Source organism: Aotus nancymaae, unplaced genomic scaffold (genome assembly GCF_030222135.1).
Source record: "Aotus nancymaae isolate 86718 unplaced genomic scaffold, 86718_ANA_hifiasm-v0.15.2.pri h1tg000089l, whole genome shotgun sequence".
NCBI classification, from domain to species: Eukaryota; Metazoa; Chordata; class Mammalia; order Primates; family Aotidae; genus Aotus; species Aotus nancymaae.
The window spans coordinates 13,996,473-14,015,985 of NW_026988504.1; the positions used below are offsets into that span (position 1 = coordinate 13,996,473).

At 39.1% G+C, this 19,513-nt stretch overlaps 1 protein-coding gene across 1 annotated transcript in view; it reads left to right on the forward strand.

Moving 5' to 3' along the window:
• The window catches only part of LOC105718188 (ABC-type organic anion transporter ABCA8), an 89,864-nt gene extending 73,289 nt beyond the window's left edge, over positions 1-16,575 (forward strand). The window contains exons 28-39 of the mRNA XM_021670883.2: positions 406-497; positions 1,580-1,700; positions 2,319-2,436; positions 3,084-3,175; positions 6,712-6,872; positions 7,956-8,031; positions 8,105-8,199; positions 8,911-9,030; positions 9,253-9,393; positions 14,108-14,187; positions 15,521-15,576; positions 15,688-16,575. Of these exons, the coding sequence (XP_021526558.2) occupies positions 406-497; positions 1,580-1,700; positions 2,319-2,436; positions 3,084-3,175; positions 6,712-6,872; positions 7,956-8,031; positions 8,105-8,199; positions 8,911-9,030; positions 9,253-9,393; positions 14,108-14,187; positions 15,521-15,576; positions 15,688-15,786 (1,251 nt within the window). The 3' untranslated portion in view covers positions 15,787-16,575. The remainder of the gene's footprint in view (positions 1-405; positions 498-1,579; positions 1,701-2,318; positions 2,437-3,083; positions 3,176-6,711; positions 6,873-7,955; positions 8,032-8,104; positions 8,200-8,910; positions 9,031-9,252; positions 9,394-14,107; positions 14,188-15,520; positions 15,577-15,687) is intronic.
• Positions 16,576-19,513: the final 2,938 nt, after the last annotated feature.

The following is a 19,513-nucleotide window of genomic DNA, read 5'->3' on the forward strand; positions in this document are numbered from 1 at the left end:
ACTAAATTTAATAATTTTTATCCCTGTACACACTGTGAAAATTTTTTATTAAGGTAGAGATATAGGTATCTATAGCTCAAGGAGATACAATGCTTGTAAAATCTGGAAGAGTTATTTTTACAAAGATCAACTGACTAGAAAATGTGCCTCTCAAATTTTAAGGACACAACTCTTAGAGGAGATGAAAAAGTAATGATGTCACATAACTATAGTTGTTTCCAATGTTTCTATAAAAAAGATTGAAAATGAACTTGATAGTTTTATAATTTGGTAGATAGGTTATTAGAAATTTGTAATTATTTTACTGAATGTATTTTTGTAGAAGTTCACTTATTTATAGTGCATCTCTGTTATTAAATAATTATCTTTTTATGTTTCTAACTGTGCATCTCTCTTTATTCCTAGCCTTTCCTTCATTTTATCATTTTTCTTTTTATTCTTCGATGTCTGGAATGGAAGTTTGGAAAAAAGTCAATGAGAAAGGATCCTTTCTTTAGGTTGGGAAAATCAAATCAGATTTTTATTTTGTTGGTTAATATCGTAACTTTTTTATGCATAAATCAAATCATTAACAAAGAGGTGCCACATGCTAGGATAGGCTGGAGTAGGAACCATGTGCCCATACAAAAAATACAGATCCAGATAACTAAACCCAAGAAGATTATGATCTAGAGGAAGAAACAGACCTGAAACATGGAGTATTAAGGCTCTATCTAACACTACGCACAGTGGAGCACTGAGGAAAGTTTCATGTGGCCAGCATCATCTAACAAACAGTATATTGCCAGTTGAAGAAATGCTGTCCATCCAGGAAGAAGGAACAGAGCGGTCCACTGGCCAAGGACACCAATAGCTGTGTTCTTCCCTGGTAGCAAGCATCCCAGTCATTGGATCACAGGCTGGTTCAGTTATTAATGGGACTAAAAGCTGAGACTGGTTTTGGCACCATACAAAGAAGCAACCACAAGCATCTTACTCCCTTTGTGTCTCCCATACCACATCAATTTCATCTTTTGCTATTATAGAAAGTTGGATGGGAGACTGCCGAGATGAAAGCAGACCTTTAGGAAATCTTCTGAGATCAGTATGGAGGAGGCACGTAAGGGAAGGGAGACCAGAATAAGTATATCCTGGATATGATCAGACTTAGAATGGAGAGGAAAAGTAAATATGCCACATATTCCAAAGAAATGGTCAGGCTTAATGAGAGATCAAGCATCTAACTTGTATGCTGTTAGAAACTCCTCATTACAAATATCCTATCCCATTTTCCTCATGAAAACATAAGACGTCAACATTTTGGTGTCAAAGCTAGGGTTCCCAGAAAAATTACTTTATTGAGTTATGATATAAGAATCCTTTGTTGGCTATTAGGTTTCAAGTTACTATTGATATTGATAAAAACATATTTGTATAGATAAGATAAGCAAGGAAGTTGTAAGGGGATGGGAGTTGTGAAGGGAGATTATGACAGTTTGTTAATTGCTCGTACTACTCAAAAATGAGCTTTAAAGAATGCAACTTTTGATACAAAGATGAAAGCCAGAAATCAATTATTAATGGATGGTTTTGACCCTAGAATTTATCCGAGAAGCAGTGATGTGTGTCAAAATCCAGAAGATCCAGAAGGGGAAGATGAAGATGTTCAGATGGAAAGAGTGAGAACAGCAAATGCCTTGAGTTCTACTAATTTTGATGAGGTAAAATGTAACACAAATGTTTTTTATTAGTCAATCTACTAGCCTAATTCTCAAACAATCTTGAGTTTCTCTATTCCTTACAAATGAGGATCACTATTTTAGTAGGTAGTTGCCATTTTTGCAACTAAATGAGCAGATTAAAAGTTGTTAATTCTTTTGTTGTTCTTAGAATAAATTAAAAATAGAGTGCAACAGAAATTATTAAATCCAAGAAAGAATTTCAGAAACTGAGCTAAGCAACAAACATCATTGCTTGTTGGAGAAAGCGCACAGTACAAATTCAGGGTCAAGTCCAGCCCACAGCATTTGTTTTGTTGTTTGAGGATAATCAGCGCTTCTCTAAATCTCATTGCCCCATTTGTTCTGAAAGGACAGACAAGCTGTATAAAATAATGTGCTCCTGAGAAAGACTGCCTCTGTAGGAGAGGAAATGATAGTCTCTTCTCTCCAAAACCAAGTGTTAGGATAGGGGCATGGCCAAGGAGCATGTCACCAAATACAAGTTCTTCTCTGATGCATGGCTTGGGCAACAAAGGGTCCAACCAATGGGAAGATGAAACTTTGTATCAAAGTTAATGGAGAGAATTAAGGTCTGTCACAACTTCTTGTCATTCACAGAAGCCAGTCATCATTGCCAACTGTCTACGCAAGGAGTATGCAGGGAAGAGGAAAGGCTGTTTTTCCAGGAGGAAGAATAAGATAGCCACAAGAAATGTCTCCTTCTGTGTTAGAAAAGGTTGGCCATGGGGCTCTTTCACTGCAGGCTCAGAGCCCTCCTTAGAGCTTCCTGGCTCCTAATGAGCATTATTCTGGACACCTCTTGGTTCACATGCAGACCCAGAGGAGAGTGACAATGACAGCTTCCTTTACATGTCCATTTCTAACTTAAATTAATTCAACCAATGAAGAGGAGCCTAGTCAAATCTACAATGAAACTGTAAGCTCTCTAATAAGATGAACTTCTGAAAACATAGCATTTCTATTAAATGAACACAATTGGTTTCCTAATGTTCATTGCTTTTCACAAAAGGACTGACAGGTTGTGCTAGCACACTCTGAAGGCGAGGCCAGCAAGTGTTAGATGACCTCAGTTTGTGCCATTATTGCACCAACGTTAGAATCACAGGAGGCAGAATCTGACTCACTTGGTTCCAAGAGTGGTTTTGCCACTTCCCATCGTGTGACTTTGCACAAGTAACCTCATCATTGAGAGCTTCTGCCCCAACTACATAAGAAGGGGGTAAAATAACTTCTCAGGGTGGTTGTGATTATTAAATGACAACTAATAGCAAATGCTTGTCACATAGTGAGAGTTCAATTATGTTTTACTCTTAATGTTACCATTAAAATAGATTAATATTAAGTATAACCATTTTTTTTCAGGTGAGGTTTTAGGATTATTAGGACATAATGGAGCTGGCAAAAGCACATCCATTAAGGTGATAACTGGAGACACAAAACCAACTGCTGGACAGGTAGGTGAATTCGGTGCAAAATATGTTATCTAATGGTGAAATAGGTTTATAAGATTTGATGACCTTAAAAGCAACAAATATCATTTAAGAATTAGATAACTGAAGTGATTAATGAAATACACAGGAGAATAAATTCACAAATTATCACTTAAATGCACACAGAAGTTAAGTCTGAAAGAGTGTTGCCAAATCCTAAAGGTGTTGCTTTTCCAGTCAAAACCTCTGTAGCTGGTGGCACCTTTGCTTAAGTTTTGCTCAGACCCACTGGACTCATTCTGCCCACTTGGCTCAGCAGGCTGCTGGTTCGTGTTACCAGCCCAGATCCTGAGCCTGCCAAGGGCAAGCCAGATGCAGAGCAGTTATGGGTGTATGAGCAAGCATGGGGTCTGGCTGCTGCACACAGCCAGGCATGCTGCTCGTGGCGGGGCAGGCAGCTCCAGGCACTGGCACAGGCACCAGCTCCATGTAAAGCTGTGTCTGGACCAGGCATACTGCAAGCCACTTTCACTGCAGGCACCAAAAAACATAGTGGCATCCTGAAGCTTGGAGATGACAGGAAGCACAGAGCCCTAAAGAGGGTGTCACAGTCCTGGCTCAGGGATTCCATAAGTCTGGGCTCCCTGTGGCAAGCAGGAAGCATGTTTCAGCCCTGTTTGTGTTACAGCTCTTTCAGTCCCACCATTCAGCAGGTCCTGAGCTCTTGTCCCACATCCAAGAAGAATGAGTCATGTGGACAACTGGAGATGAGGAGCTTCACTGAGTGACAGAACAGCTCTGAGGAGACCCAAAGTGGGTAGCTTCTATTTATAGGCAGGTCATCCCAATGACTATCCAGCTCTCAACTGAGAGGAGATCCAAAGTGGGTAGCTCCTTTCTGCAGCTGGTAGTCCCTACATCTGTGTGAGTCTGGCTGAGTCCAGGTTTCTTATGGTCTCAGAAGGGAGGAAGTGTGGGCTGATTGGTCCATGGGTGGCCATGGGCAGACCTGGATAAAGCACCATAAGTTCTCATTCTGGGCCACAGACTCCACCTGGAACTGGCACCCTGGCACCCAGGCTTCAGGACATCCCTGGCCTGAAGATGGAGTTTCACCAAGGACCCACTCCTTTCTATCCAGGAACCTGTCTGCCTCCAGCCATCAGCATGCCATCCATGGCACCCAGGCTGTTTGTGCTGAGGGGCACCTGCAGGCCTGTGCCAAGCTTCCATCAGCACCTCCCCCCCGGCCTCTTTCCCATGCTTGTCAGGGCTCAAAGTCCAGAGGGGGCTGAGGCAGCAGGAGGCTGGCATATCAGTGCCCACTGAGTGCTCACACACCTGGCAGGGTTGTGAGAGTGCCTGGGCTTGGCCACAACTTTGCTCCAAAATTGGAGCATGCACCAGCTCCCCAGGAGCACAGGGATGCCCCAATTCAGTAAAGGGCAGGGCTCCTGCCTGTTTCTGGCCTCCACGAGCTCCCCAGAGTGCACAGCCTCAGCCACACCTCCACTGCTACAGCCAGCATCTTCTTTGTGGCTGCTCCACACAGGTTGCCACTGCCATCAAGGGATAATTATTAAAGGCATTAAGATGCCTCCCTTGCTACAGCCAGCATCTTCACTGCAGTAGCTGCAGACAGGCTGTGGCCACCATCAAGGAGTAATTATTATTATATTTTTATTATTTTTTTTTAATTGTACTTTAGGTTCTGGGGTACATGTGCAGATCATGAAGGACTGTTGCATAGGTACACACATGGCAATGTGGTTTGCTGCTTTCAAGGAGTAATTATTAAAGGCATTAAAAGAGAATGTTCAGCATCAGAGCTGAAATCAATGCCAGAATTCATACAAATCCTATTTATACTGCCATCAGTCACATGGATTTGCATTTTTAGTGAGCACTGTCTTTCCAGTATGTAATATTTAATATTTAGTAAAACATTTTTTAAAAAAATCTGTATTAGACAGTTGTCCTTCACAAAGTGCTTAGCTATTGGAACACACATTTTTCTGCAAATGCAACTATTTCTTGGGAGTATTTTCAAGAAATAGCTCAAAAATGAGATACAAGGAGGTGAAATCAACTTTAATTGTACTTGCAATTTAGTTGTATAAGGTGGCTAGGCAAACAGAAAAAGAGCTCAGGTTTATCTAACAGAGCAACACCATGGGGTAGAGGTAAAACATTTTCTCTCAAATTCCATGACAGAAGATAGAAAACCTTAAGAGCTCTTTAACAAAGAATGTCCAGGGAAAGTGCAGAACAGAATATAAGGCACAGGTCTGTGAAGCTGTACCATGGGAAAGGGGCTAGTAGTCAAACCAAGAAAGGAAAAGACAGCTTGGAATGCTATTGACAAATATCGCACTAAAGAAAGAAGAGAAAATGAATATTCACGATCCCTCTGTAGCCACGGTGAGAGCAGATGTTCATGAAGGTGCCTCTCTGCTGGTGACTTGGCCAACTCTAACTTACTTCTTAATTTCAATCATGGACACCGTCCAACTCAGTCACCACCTGTGCCCTAAATCAGTATTTTATTTCTCATTAAGCATGGGAGGAAAGGAAATAACTGCTCACTGAAACATTGGAATGAAATCTTTTAAAAGGTAAGTCTGATCTGAAGTAGAAAGCCAGCTATTTTAGTGTCACAAAATGAGCTTAATTGGATCAGCCAGTGTGAGTTTTTCTTTTAACCTCTACATTCTTCTGATTAAATACTTTCAGCAACCTCTTGCTGCCCTATGGCTGGAAGGACACACCCCTCCTTGTCTTGAAGGCACCTGCAGGAGCTGACCTTCCTGTCCCTCCAGCCACATTTTTGTCCTCCGCATCAAGTTTCCACATCAAGCTTCATCCCCACACAGGGCTTTGGTCTTGCTCTTTGCTCTGCCCCAAATTCCTTGCCTCTTGCCTTTTTTCCATAACTAGTACCTTCTCCTTTTCTGTTGAAATGGCCTCTCAGCAGACAGACTCTTTGTAATTGCCCTACCTACTGTCACTTCCCCAGTTATTCTCTACCCAAGCCTCTTGAATGTCCACAACAGCACCACTTTTGATCTGTCTTTGTGTGTGCATTTATTTACTTGTTTATTGCCTGATTTATTCATTCAGCAGAATGAAAACTCCAAATAACAGAGGCACTAGTTATTCCACCTTCCGCTGTACCCACAGGCAACACAGCACTTGTTACATAGGAGGTACTCAAAAGATGTTGATCCATGAGTGAAGTTAAATAGTAATTCAATCAGTATGCTTCATTTTGACAGTAATTAAAAAATACATATCAACTGTTGGCCGGGTTGGACAGGCACCACATTTATGGGATATTGGATTTTTCAGCTGAGATTGGATTGCTGGCTGTGCACACACTCATTTTCATGTGTTTACTTTCTGACAATCTTTCTCCACTGCAAAATGATTACAGATTATTAAACTAAATGAGGTCCTAGAGTTTCCCTAGTTTTTCTAGGTTTGTGAAGAGAAAGATGTCATGGAAATACTCAAAGAAGCAGTACAGAATGTAGTTTCTCAGAGGGAACTTTCATCTGCAGGTGCTACTGAAAGGGAGTGCCGGAGGGGATGCCCTCGAGTTCCTGGGGTACTGCCCTCAGGAGAATGCACTGTGGCCCAACCTGACAGTGAGGCAGCACCTGGAGGTGTACGCCGCCGTGAAAGGGCTGAGGAGAGAGGATGCCGAGGTTGCCATCACACGGTACACAGAGGAGCCACAAGGGAGGGGGGAGGGTAAGGTCGGCAGTGACGGACCTCAGAGGAAATTCAAGATGGGAGACTCTAAATGCTGACCCAGGTCACACTGGGTAGATTTACAACTAGAAACTTCTTCTGGATTTCAAAGTGTTAATTTTCTTTCTCATATTAAACAAGAAAGTTTAAAAAGACTGGGTACAGTGGCTCATGCCTCTAATCCCAGCACTTTGGGAGGCCAAGGCAGACAGATCACTTGAGCTCATAAGTTTGAGACCAGCCTAGGCCACTTGGTGAAATGCCATCTCTAAAAAAAAAATACAAAAATTAGCCAGGCATGGTGGTAGTGCACGCCTGTGGTCCCAGCTTCTTAGGAGATGGAGGTGAGAGAATGACTTGACCCAAGAGGCAGAGACTGCAGTGAGCCAAGATTGAGCCATTGCACTCCAGCCTGGGGGATAGAGTCAGACCTTGTCTCTAATAATAATAATAAAATTAAAAATTGAAAGTATTCATTGGTAAAATATATCAAAAATATTAAAATCTATTTATTTATTTATTGAGATGGAGTTTCGCACTTGTCACCCAGGCTGGAGTGCAATGGCATGATCTTGGCTCACTGCAACCTCTGCCTCCCAGGTTCGAGTGATTCTCCCGCCTCAGCCTCTGAGTAGCTGGGATTACAGGCATGAGCCACCATGCCCAGCTAATTTTGTATTTTTAGTAGAGATGGGGTTTCTCCATGTTGGTCAGGCTGATCTCAAACTCCTGACCTCAGGTGATCCACCCACCTCGGCCTCCCAAAGTGCTGGGAGCCACCGTACCCAGCCAAAAATACTAAAATTTAGACTGTCATAGAACAACTATTTGGATATCATGACATGTCCTTCTATTTCCTCAAAAGGCAACATTACCTTTTGTGGGGGAGCAAGTCAGCCAGTAATATTACCCCGCCTACCCACCACTGCCACCACCACATGTATTTCCAGAACTGTATTTCTGAGCTCTGCTCCTCCACCCTTGCTTGGCCTATCCTCTTCTCTACTTCCTCCTTGTCAAGAAGACTGTACAGCTCTACTGTTTTCTTCAGGTTAGTGGATGCACTCAAGCTGCAGGACCAGCTGAAGGCTCCCGTGAAGACCTTGTCAGAGGGAATAAAGAGAAAGGTACGTGCAGGGCTTGGTGTTGCTCTGCAAGTGCCATAGATGGGAACCAGACAGGCTGTTCCTCCTGTTGCAGCTGTGCTTTGTGCTGAGCATCCTGGGGAACCCATCAGTGGTGCTTCTGGATGAGCCGTCGACTGGGATGGACCCCGAGGGACAGCAGCAAATGTGGTGAGGAATATTACCATGGTCAGGGCCAGCAAGGATGACTTGCATGGAGTTTGTGAACCATTTTCCTTCTGTAAAAATGGTCCCTTAAATTCTTGTGGAGGAAAAAAAAAAAAAAAAAACTATCAATGTCACTTGTAAAACCAATTCTTTGAAAAAAAAAATTCCCTGATAATAAAACCATTTCTCATTGAAGAATTACCATTATCAGGGCCTGTAGGTCTCACTCGTGAGTTTCATAAGTGCTCATCTGATCTTTTAGGTGGATTTCTGGATCACAGTCACTTAGTGTTCAGTACTTAGCATGAGAACAGTAGTTCTCATTAAGATGTAAATGTGGTTGTCATTGTATGCATTTACTGTGCATTTATTTTCTTCTCACTAGGTTGTGAGTTGCTGTTGTTAAATTTTATGTCATTCTGTTCCCCTTTTCACACACTTCTCATAAACAAGCCTCTCTTGCTCAGCACTTCTCTTTGAATACAACCCTGTAATGAATGTGTTCTGTAAACGCTCCTCTTCCAATGCATGATTCCAGTTTAACTGCTCTCGCCTAGCTTGCCCTTCCTCATCCTGCCTGTACTAAGAGCCCTCTTTTGCTTAATCTCTTTTTGCTAATTATTCACATGCATGCCAGTTAAAAATTCTTTTCTTTATCACTTTCTGATTAATTAGAAGATTTCCTAAATTGCAAATAATCTCTTGACAATATAGGCAGGCCATCCGGGCCACCTTTAGAAACACCGAAAGGGGTGCCCTCCTGACCACCCACTACATGGCAGAGGCTGAGGCTGTGTGTGACCGAGTGGCCATCATGGTGTCTGGGAGGTTGAGGTGAGTGCCTGTCCTGGACCCACTCTTGAACCCAAGGTGCATTGCTGGAAAATTTTGTCTGTGGGCTGGGAGAGATCACTGAAAACAGCTGAAACGACTGTGCCCAGGTCTAACAATAGGGACCTTGAGACAATGCAAGCAGTGAATCAAGGTTCTCAAACATTATACTGTATGATTTTTTTTCTCCTTTCTCATATGACCTCATCCTCCTCCTACCTCCAGATGCATCGGTTCCATCCAACACCTGAAAAGCAAATTTGGCAAAGATTACCTGCTGGAGATGAAGGTGAAGAACGTAGCACAAGTGGAGCCCCTCCATGCAGAGATCCTGAGGCTTTTCCCCCAAGCCGCTCGTCAGGAAAGGTAAACATGGTTGCTGTTTTGGAAATGGTACCACATGTTCACTGTTCCTTGTCAGTTACATTGATCTATAGTCATTCAAAAGGAAAACTAAAAGGAAGAGATTATTTGTTGGATTCTGCAGGAAGTAAACTAGAAAAGAGAGAGCAGATGTAAGAGCTGATATAGCAAGTGTCATTGTCCAACGATGCGCCAGGGGCTGTCCTGGTATTGTGTTATCCTATCCAAAACTTACAGAGACTTTTCAGTGTAGACATAGTTATTTCCATAAAAAATGAGTGAACTTCAAAAAAGGGTTGTGAGTATTAGGCTTTTACAGGAACCTTTGTAAATGAAATTGATTATTATCTTTATGAACAGGAAATTGACCAAGAGACAGATTAGGTCACGTGTTAACAAGTGGCAGAACCAAGAGGTAAACTTAATTATTTTATTTCAAATCTATTAACATTTCCAATTTTATGTAAATTTTGGTAACAGCACCATCCTGATGTATTTATTTTCATAGACAGAAAAAATTGAAGAGTAGCCTTAGGGTCATTTTTAATACCTAGAATTTATAGCAGATAATAGATCATTTAAGAGTTAGGTGAGAAAAGTGATAATAAGGAGAAATAAGTCATAATAACAGTGTGGGAAAGTATATTTCTACAGTGTAATATAAATGTAAAAGCAATGCTATAATTCAATGTCCAGCTCATGGCTGTATAGAAATATATCATGAAACCACAAGGAATGAGCAAAATAGATGAGAATCGTTGCACCATAAATATATGTAATGATGTTTTATGAAATGAAAAGTAAATCTTCCTTATTTTCAAATTATGAAAAGACAAACATTTATCTGAGAAACAGAGTACTAAAAATTGTTGTTGCTGACATTATTTGGTGCTGAATTCCTGCTCTTCTAACCAGAGCCTCGATTATATCATCCTATATTAGGAAGGCAGTTTGAGTAGGATGGAGGAGAAGGAGAGATATGTAACTTGTGGGGCATATATCTAGATTTCTACCCTATTTGAGGAACTTTAAGAAACTATGCAGTATAAGTTCCTGGTTGAAGGGTGAAGTTGAAGATCAGGTATTCAGTTAGAAAATAAGGTGGAAAGTGACTTTGGCAAATCTTGAAATATCATCTGGACAGGACCTACTCACTTCCATCCAAGGAGCCAGCAACACTAAACGGTATGAGTATTATTACATCCCCTTCCCCTAGTTTTCCTTGTGAACTTCCTCCTTTTCATTATTACTGATTCACCCCACCCTTTTGTTCTCCACCAGATTGACTCTCATTTATAGATCTAACAACCCAGATACAAAGCTACACAAATCAAAATAATATGGTACTAGTGTAAAGACAGATATACAGGCCAGTGGAACAGAATAGAGAGCCCAGAAATAAATCCCTGAGTATACAGCCAACTGATCTACACAAAGAGTGCCAAGAATACATGATGGGGTAGGGATCATTTCTTCAACCAGTTGTGTTGGGAAAACACTATATTCACATGCAGAATAATTAAATTGGACCCCATCTTACGCCATACACAAAAAATCAGCTCAAAATAGGTGAAAGACGTAAACATAAGACCTGAAACTATGGAAGTCCCAGAAGAAAACATAGGAGGAAAGCTTCATGGCATTGATCTCAACAATGAGTTCATGGATATGACAACAAAAGCATAGGCAATAAAAACAAAAATAAACAAGTGGGATGATATAAAACTGGAAAGCTTCTACACAGCAAAGGAAACAATTGACAAAGTGAAAGGCAACCTGTGGAATGGGAGGATTATTTGCAAATCATATATATGATAAGGGGTTAATGTCCAAAATACAATCATGCACTGCTGAACAAAAGGGATTCTTTCTGAGAAATGGGTCGTTCAGCAATTTCATCATTGTGTGAATATCACAGAGTGAACTTACACAAAACTAGATGGCATAGCTTGCTGCAAACCTCGACTGTATGGTATAGCCTGTTGCTCCTAGGCTACAAACCTGTGCAGCATGTGACTGCAGGGAATACTGTAGGCAATTGTAATGCAATAAGAACGCGTGTATCTAAACACAGCAAAAGATAGAGTAAAAATAGGCATAAAGATAAAAAATGATACATCTGTATAGGGCACTTACTGTGAATGGAGCTGGCAAGACTGGATGTTATGTTACTCCAGGTGAGTCAGTGAGAGAGTGGTGAGTGAATGCAAAGGCCTGGGACATTACTGTATATGACTTTATAAACACTGTACACTTTGGCCACACTAATTTTTTTTTTTTTCCTGAGACGGAGTTTCGCTCTTGTTACCCAGGCTGGAGTGCAATGGCACGATCTCGGCTCACCGCAACCTCCGCCTCCTGGGTTCAGGCAATTCTCCTGCCTCAGCCTCCTGAGTAGCTGGGATTACAGGCACGCTCCACCATGCCCAGCTAATTTTTTGTATTTTTAGTAGAGATGGGGTTTCACCATGTTGACCAGGATGGTCTCGATCTCTTGACCTCGTGATCCACTCGCCTCGGCCTCCCAAAGTGCTGGGATTACAGGCCTGAGCCACCGCACCTGGCCCTATTTTTAAAATTTATTTAATAATAAATTGACCTTAATGTTCTGTAACTTTTTATTGTATAAACTTTAAAATTTTTTAACTTTTGAACTTTTTTGTAATAACACATAGCTTAAAATACAAATACATTGTACAGCTGTACAAAAATAATTTCTTTTTATATCTATATTCTATAAACTATTCTCTATTTCTAAAATTATTCACTTATGTTTTCTATTTAAATTTTTTATTAAAAACTAAGACACAAACACATTAGCCAAGAACTACAAAGGGTCAGGATTATCAGCATCACTGTCTTCTATCTCCACATCTTGTCCCACTGGAAGGTCTTCAGGGGCAATGACACACATGGAGCTGTCATCTCCTGTGATAGCAATGCCTTTTTCTGGAACACCTCCTGAAGGACCTGCCTGAGGCTGTTTTACAGTTTACTTTTTTTATAAGTAGAAGTAGTACACTCTAAAATAATGATAAAATGTATAGTATAGTAAATACATAAAACCAGTAACATACTCATTTATCATCATCAAGTATTATGTACTGTACACAGTTGCATACTTTTTATGATTGGCAGCACAATAAGTTTGTTTACACCAGCATCCCGACAAACACATGAGTAATATGATGTCATCATGGCTATGATATCTCTAAGCAATAGACTATTTCAGCTCCATTATAATCTTATGGGTCACTGTCATATATGTAGTCTATTATCGATTAAGACATCATTATGTGACCCATGACTGTATATAGGGAACGCCTAACCTCCAGTAGCAAAAAAACTAATAACCCAATTAAGAATGGGCTAAGGGACTGGGCACGATGGCTCACGCCTGTAATCCCAGCACTTTAGGAGGCCGAGGTAAGCAAATCACGAGGTCAAGAGATTGAGACCATCCTGGCCAACATGGTGAAACCCAGTCTCTACTAAAAATACAAAAATTAGCTGGACATGGTGGTGCACACCTGCAGTCCCAGCTACTCAGGAGGCTGAGGCAGGAGAATCCCTTGAACCTGGGAGGCGGAGGTTGCAATGAGCTGAGATTGCACCACTGCACTCCAGCCTGGCAACAGAGCAAGACTCCATCTCAAAAAAAGAAAAGGTGGGGTGGCTAGGGACTTGAATAGACATTTCTTCAAAGAAGATATGTAAACGAACATCTGCAAGAAAAACTGTTAAATATAATTAGTCATCAGAGAAATGAAAATCAAAACCACAATAAGATATCACCTCACATCTGTTAGGATGGTGCTATGGTTTGAGCATCCCCTCCAAAACTCATGTTGGAATTTAATTACCATTGTGATGGTATGAAAAGGTAGGACAGGTGGGACCTTTAAGAGATTATTAGGTCATGAAAGCTCTGCCCTCATGAGTGGATTAATCTATTCAGGGGATTGCTGGTTATCTCGGGAGTAAGTTAGTTATCTTGGGAGTGGGTCTGTTATAAAAGCCATTTTGGCTCTCTCTCGAGTGCCCCTCCCACCCTATAGTGCCACCTGCCAAATTATGACACAATAAGAAGAACTTCACCAGATGCAGCCCCTCAACCTGAAACCTCCCCACCTCTAGAACTATAAGAAACAAATTACTTTTCATTATAAATTGCCCAGTCTGTGGTACTGTATCATAGCAACAAAAAATGGACTAAGACGGATAGTTATTCCCAAACAAAAAAAATAAAAAGAAAACTGTTGCTAAGGAGGTGGAGAAATTGGAACCCTTGCACGCTGCTGGTAGCAATGCAAAATGGTGCAGCCACTATGGAAAACGATATGGTAGATTCTCAAAGTATCAAAAATAGAACTATCTTATGTCTTAGCAATCACATTTCTGGGTATATATCCACAATAACGGAAATTAGGATCTCAAAGAGATACCTGTGCCCACATTTTCATTGCAGCACTATTCTCAATAGCCAAGATGTGTAAACAATCTTAAGTGTTCATTGAGAGATAAAAACTGGGGAACCCTACATACTCATAGTCAACAGTACTGGATTGTTCACTTTGAAATTTGTTAAGAAGGTAGATCTCATGTTAAGAGATCTACCACTTTTTAAAAGAAAAAAAGAAAGACCCGAGAGATGGTTGCCATCAGTTCACATTTGCCATAGGTAGCATCACTCTCCTTTCCTTTCCTCTTCTCTCAGGTACTCTTCTCTGATGGTTTATAAGTTGCCAGTGGAAGATGTGCGACCTTTAGCCCAAACTTTCTTCAAATTAGAGAAGGGTAAGAAATATAATTTTGAAATAAGACCCTGGAAAGAAGATAATTTCAAATTATAAAATAATCCATAGTGATGACAAAAATGAAACATGACAAAATTCATTAAATTTCAAAGTTACAGTTTCAAATTTAATTTTAGGAACACCAAAACCAAGTCGATAGAGGGATTATCTGTGTCTGTGGCAGAGAATGAGAGTGATTTCACTTTTGCTTTGTGGGTTTTTGTCATGTATTTTTGCACATGTCTAAGTCAAAACTCAGTTATATATGCATTTAAGAAAAATTTCTTTTGGGACGTCTATGCATACATATTTAAAATTAAATTTTCCATAGACCAGCATATTATTTTACTGTATTAGGCTGTGTATTAAGAAACTGACTCCTGTCTGGTCATTGAAAAATCTTCTTGCATCTGTCACATTTTAAAACTAACTGCCCTGCATCTGTCATCACAGGTTCATGTTTTCCTTGCAATTCTAGCTCATTAACTCTGCTACTCTGAACTGTGCTAGTCAGAACTCTCTCACTGTACTGTTTTCATTGTCACTGCTCAGTGGCATGTCTTTGTTTCCTTATCCCCTGCCCTAAGGAAGAGATTCAGATTTTCCGGTTCTAGAGAAATTGTCTAACTTCCTAGAGCATCAGGAATTGTCTGATGCTCTCCTTGAGAGCATCTGTGGTCACAGTGATTGCATCTTCTTTTCACTCTCTGATGGATCTGAGCACCCCAACTTTCTGGGCCACGTGGTCATTCATAGCACTCTCCAGGTTGGCACCAAGCCCAATACTCACCTGAGACTTTTGGTGGCATATTTCTAGTCTGCTGAGCTCCTATTAGAGCTCTAACTGCATCTCTCAGTCTATTTTGGTGAATAAAAACAGTTTCCAAACCATTCAGGGAACGCTGCAGGGGTTTTGGATAGAGGTCCATGAAGATACCTGCTCTCTAACAAACCTCACAAATCCTTCTCTATAATCTTCGGATGCTAGCCTTTTTAAAATGTGTCTGCCTTCCACCTCCTTCTGTGTTGAATGTGCGAAACCCACTGGCTCACATGTAAGAAAAAAAGCTTACTTAGTATCATTTCCTCCTTTAAATACAGTTCACAAAAACTGCACAACATACAAGCATAATTCAAGCACTTTTTTTCCCTAAACCTAAGTAAATGCATTGGTATATTTTTAACTGAATGATGTACTTAAGACATGAATGAATATTACCTTAACCTATTAATTAAAGATTATTTTAAAAACGTATCATTTGTACTATATGCTGATTTATCAGACCTCTAGATATGAAATATATAGCTCCTCATACATGTTCATCCCTATGCAGTTAAACAGAGCTTCGACCTAGAGGAGTATAGCCTCTCACAGTCTACTCTGGAGCAGGTGGGTCATTTTTCGTGATTCCATATCATCCATGGAATAAGTGTATAATGCATTCACTCAGAGCTGCAGAGGCAATAGGGCATTGCTCGCTCTTTGTTTCCTCCCTTTCAGGTTTTCCTGGAGCTCTCCAAGGAGCAGGAGCTGGGTAATTTTGAGGAGGACTTTGATCCCTCGGTGAAGTGGAAGCTCCTTCCCCAGGAAGAGTCTTAAAAGCCCAAATTCTGTGTTCCTGTTTTAGCCCATGGTGTTCTTTTTAAATACATTTATTTTATAGCATCAATATTCTATTTTTAGAAACTGTATTATAAGTACTGAAATGGTTCTTCAGGTGGTGGGAGAGGAGGGAGGTGCTGGGTAAGTGCCATGACATCGTGGACAGAGGCATTTGACTAAGCCAACCTCCTCTCACAGCCTCTGTACCTCTGCAGGCCACCCTGATTCCATCTTTCTGAATAATACCGAATAAATAAATTTACTTTCATAAGGTCATGTAAGTTTCTAGGTATGATAAACAAATTTTGTTTAAATTTTTTAATAAAAATCTTAAAGCACTTTTTTTCTAACCTAGACTGAGAAATTCATGTTTATGGTGTTTGATACTTGGTAAAGTTGCTATTTTCCTAAGAATTTAATGTGACATACTTTTTGAAATAGATTTAAATGTGCTTCCTATTGCTAAAAATACTAAATGTCATGGATCATAGTATCTAATATCAATATAGTTGATAACATATTCACAGGTAACACCATGATATAGACATAAACTGAAAACCAGAAACCTACTGTTTGAAATATATTGTACTTTTTTATTTCTGTAAGCCAACTGTGTGCCATTTTCATTGAACTTTTAAATCTAGACTTTAGTGATGTCTACATTTAACTGATCTTTTGTGGATATTTGTCATTGGGTTTCAGAAAGTTCACAAATGTACCAATAAGTCACATGACTGAGTAGGTAGAAAATGTGAAATAAATCTCATATATGTGGTTTTGAAAATGTTTTCTATTTCATGTGTCTTTTTCTTAACTCAGTGGCTTCCTATTTACAAATTTCATTTAAAATAATTTCTAATGTAAGCATAATTACTGGACTTTAAGACCATCATAATAGGATTTTGTGCTATACTAATATTTGAACTAATGTTTGGGATATTAGCCTAATTATTACCCTTGTTTACCAAGTATAAAAATGAAACACCAACTCTACATACTTCCTGATAGTGCACCTTTTCATGTTCGTAATCATAAAACCAGAGAGTTAACATAGAAAAGAATAGTCATATTTCTATTTGCCTGGGCTTCAGTTTGCCTATCTAATTCAACTTTCGTGTTATATAGAAATACGCTGGGATTTGGAATTCCAAAAATTATGTCTTAGCTGTCCTTTTTTACGTATACACTTGGAGTAAATCCTATAACCCTGTCAAGCCTTCTTGTATCCCATTGCCTAGTTGGGGTGGATTTCAGGAATTAAACTCTTTTCATTTTTAGAAATGCAAATCTATGTTCAAAGAGGATAAGTAATTTAATCAAGTTCACTCAACTGGTAATAAGCCCATCCAGCATTCAGCAAGGTCTGATATCAAAGCCCATGTTTTTCCCACTACCTCAAGCTGACTCAAGCACTTACTGACAACTTAATTCAGAAGGCAGTGGACACAGAAAACCTGGAAACTTCTTAATGTGCTCACAATTTAGTCTTAGTAGAAAGCAAAAAGATAACAGTATTATATAACCAAATATTACACAGCATGCTATCAACAAAGGTGCTGTCTATAAAAATTAAGAAGATCCATTTGAACTAAGATTATCAAATGAAGATTTTTCTGAGTGAAAATGAATTTAACCTTGATTTTAAAGAAAACATATATATATATATATATATATATATATTTTTTTTTTTTTGAGATGGATTCTTCCTCTGTCTACAGTCTGGAGTGCAGTGGCGGGATCTCAGCTCACTGCCACCTCCACCTCCCGGATTCAAGCGATTCCCCTTCCTCAGCCTCCTGAGTAGCTGGGATTACAGGTGCACACCACCATGCCTGGCTAATTTTTTATATTTTAGTAGAGATGGGGTTTCACCGTGTTGGCCAGGATGGTCTTGATCTCCTGACCTCACAATCCGCCTGCCTTGGCCTCCCAAAGTGCTGGGATTACAGGCTTGAACCACTGCACCCAGCACAGATATATATTTTTGACAAATATATGCATTTGTCAAACTCATCAAATTGTGTGTGTGTGTGTGTGTGTGTGTATACATATATAATCCAATATGTGTATATAAAATTCAGTGCCTCAATTGTGATATACAATTTTGCCATTTGCAACAAAAGTTCTCTCAGACCCTTTGCTGACAATTCCCTCCTCTCACCATTATTTGTATTATTTAATTTTTATGTAATCAGACCTCACTAGGCATCTCAGAGCGCAAATACTGGGTGTTAACTATGCATATCTATATAGATGCACTTTTTAAAATGTTATTGTTTTAGTGTTCTGTAAATATCAATTAGGATAAAGTCATTGACAGTGTCATTTAGACTATGTCTCTTCTTAGATCTGATTATTCTATCAGCTATTTAGTGTTGTAAAGTCTCCATCCACACTTGTGGATTTGTCTGCTTATCCTTATTTTTCTGTCACAGATTTTGCTTCACATATTTTCGCAACGTTATTAGGCAAATATACATTGTTATATCTTCCTAATGCACAGACTCTTTTATCATTTGTAGTGTCCTTCCTTATCTTGAAGTCTGTTTTTAATATTAATATAGTTACTGCAGCTTTCTCCTGGCTATCTTGTTCATGGTATATCTTTTTCCATGTGTTTACCTTTAGTCTATTTGTGTCTTTGTAGTTAAAATGTGTCTCTTATACACAGCACATACTTGGTTCTTGCTTTTATATCAAGTATTGGTAGTTTATTTTCTGATTGGAATGTTAAGTTCATTTACATTTAATGTAATTATTAATATGATTATATCATTTAATATTTTTGTCTCTTTTCTTTTTTCAGATATTATAGTTATTACTGTTGCCTTGTTTTATTCCTATCGTGCCTTTTACTAGCATTCAATTTTGATTTTTCTATTGGCTTTCTAGGAGATTCTCTTTGCATACATTTTAGTGGTTGCTCTGGGAATTACAACACATATTAAACTTACGCTACTCTATTTAGAGTTGATGCTGACTTTCTTCTTACATAACAAAGAACTTCTGCAATAATATATTTCAATTTATTCCCATCCTTGCACTACATCTTGTTATATATTTCAACTATGTATGTTATAAAAACCGTCAATATGATGTTATGTGTTTTGCTTAAAAAAGCCATCTTATTTCAACAAAATTAAGAAAACAAAAAATATATATATGTATCATCTATTTTATTGGCTTATATTTTTACAATGCCTGGTGTTCTTCATTTCTTCCTAAAGATCTGAAATGACATCTAGTCTCATTTACCTTCAGATGAAATAATGTCCTTTAAGTTTTTGTTTTGTTTTATAGCAGGTCTATTGGCAAAAAATTATCTCAGTTTCTTTTTATCTGAAAATGTATTTTTTCTAATTTCACATTTGAAGAGTAGGTAGGCTAGATATCAAATGTCTTTTCTTTTTTTTTCTTTCAGCACTTTGAATATGTTATTCCAGAGTCATAAATTCTTCTTATATTCTGATAAGATTTATACCTATTTCAAAAGATGTATGCTTTTACTGGTTTAACTTCTAATAACACTATCTTGAATAGTATGGAGATTTTATGGATAGTGAATCTTAAAATATCATAATTGTGTGTGTGTGTGTGTGTGTATTAAACTAGCATTTAACACTGGTGTGTATTTGAATGTCACATTTTGAAATTTGCATTAAGACTACTCTTTTTAAAAATAAGACCCAAATGTCCATCAACGATAGACTAGATAAAGAAAATG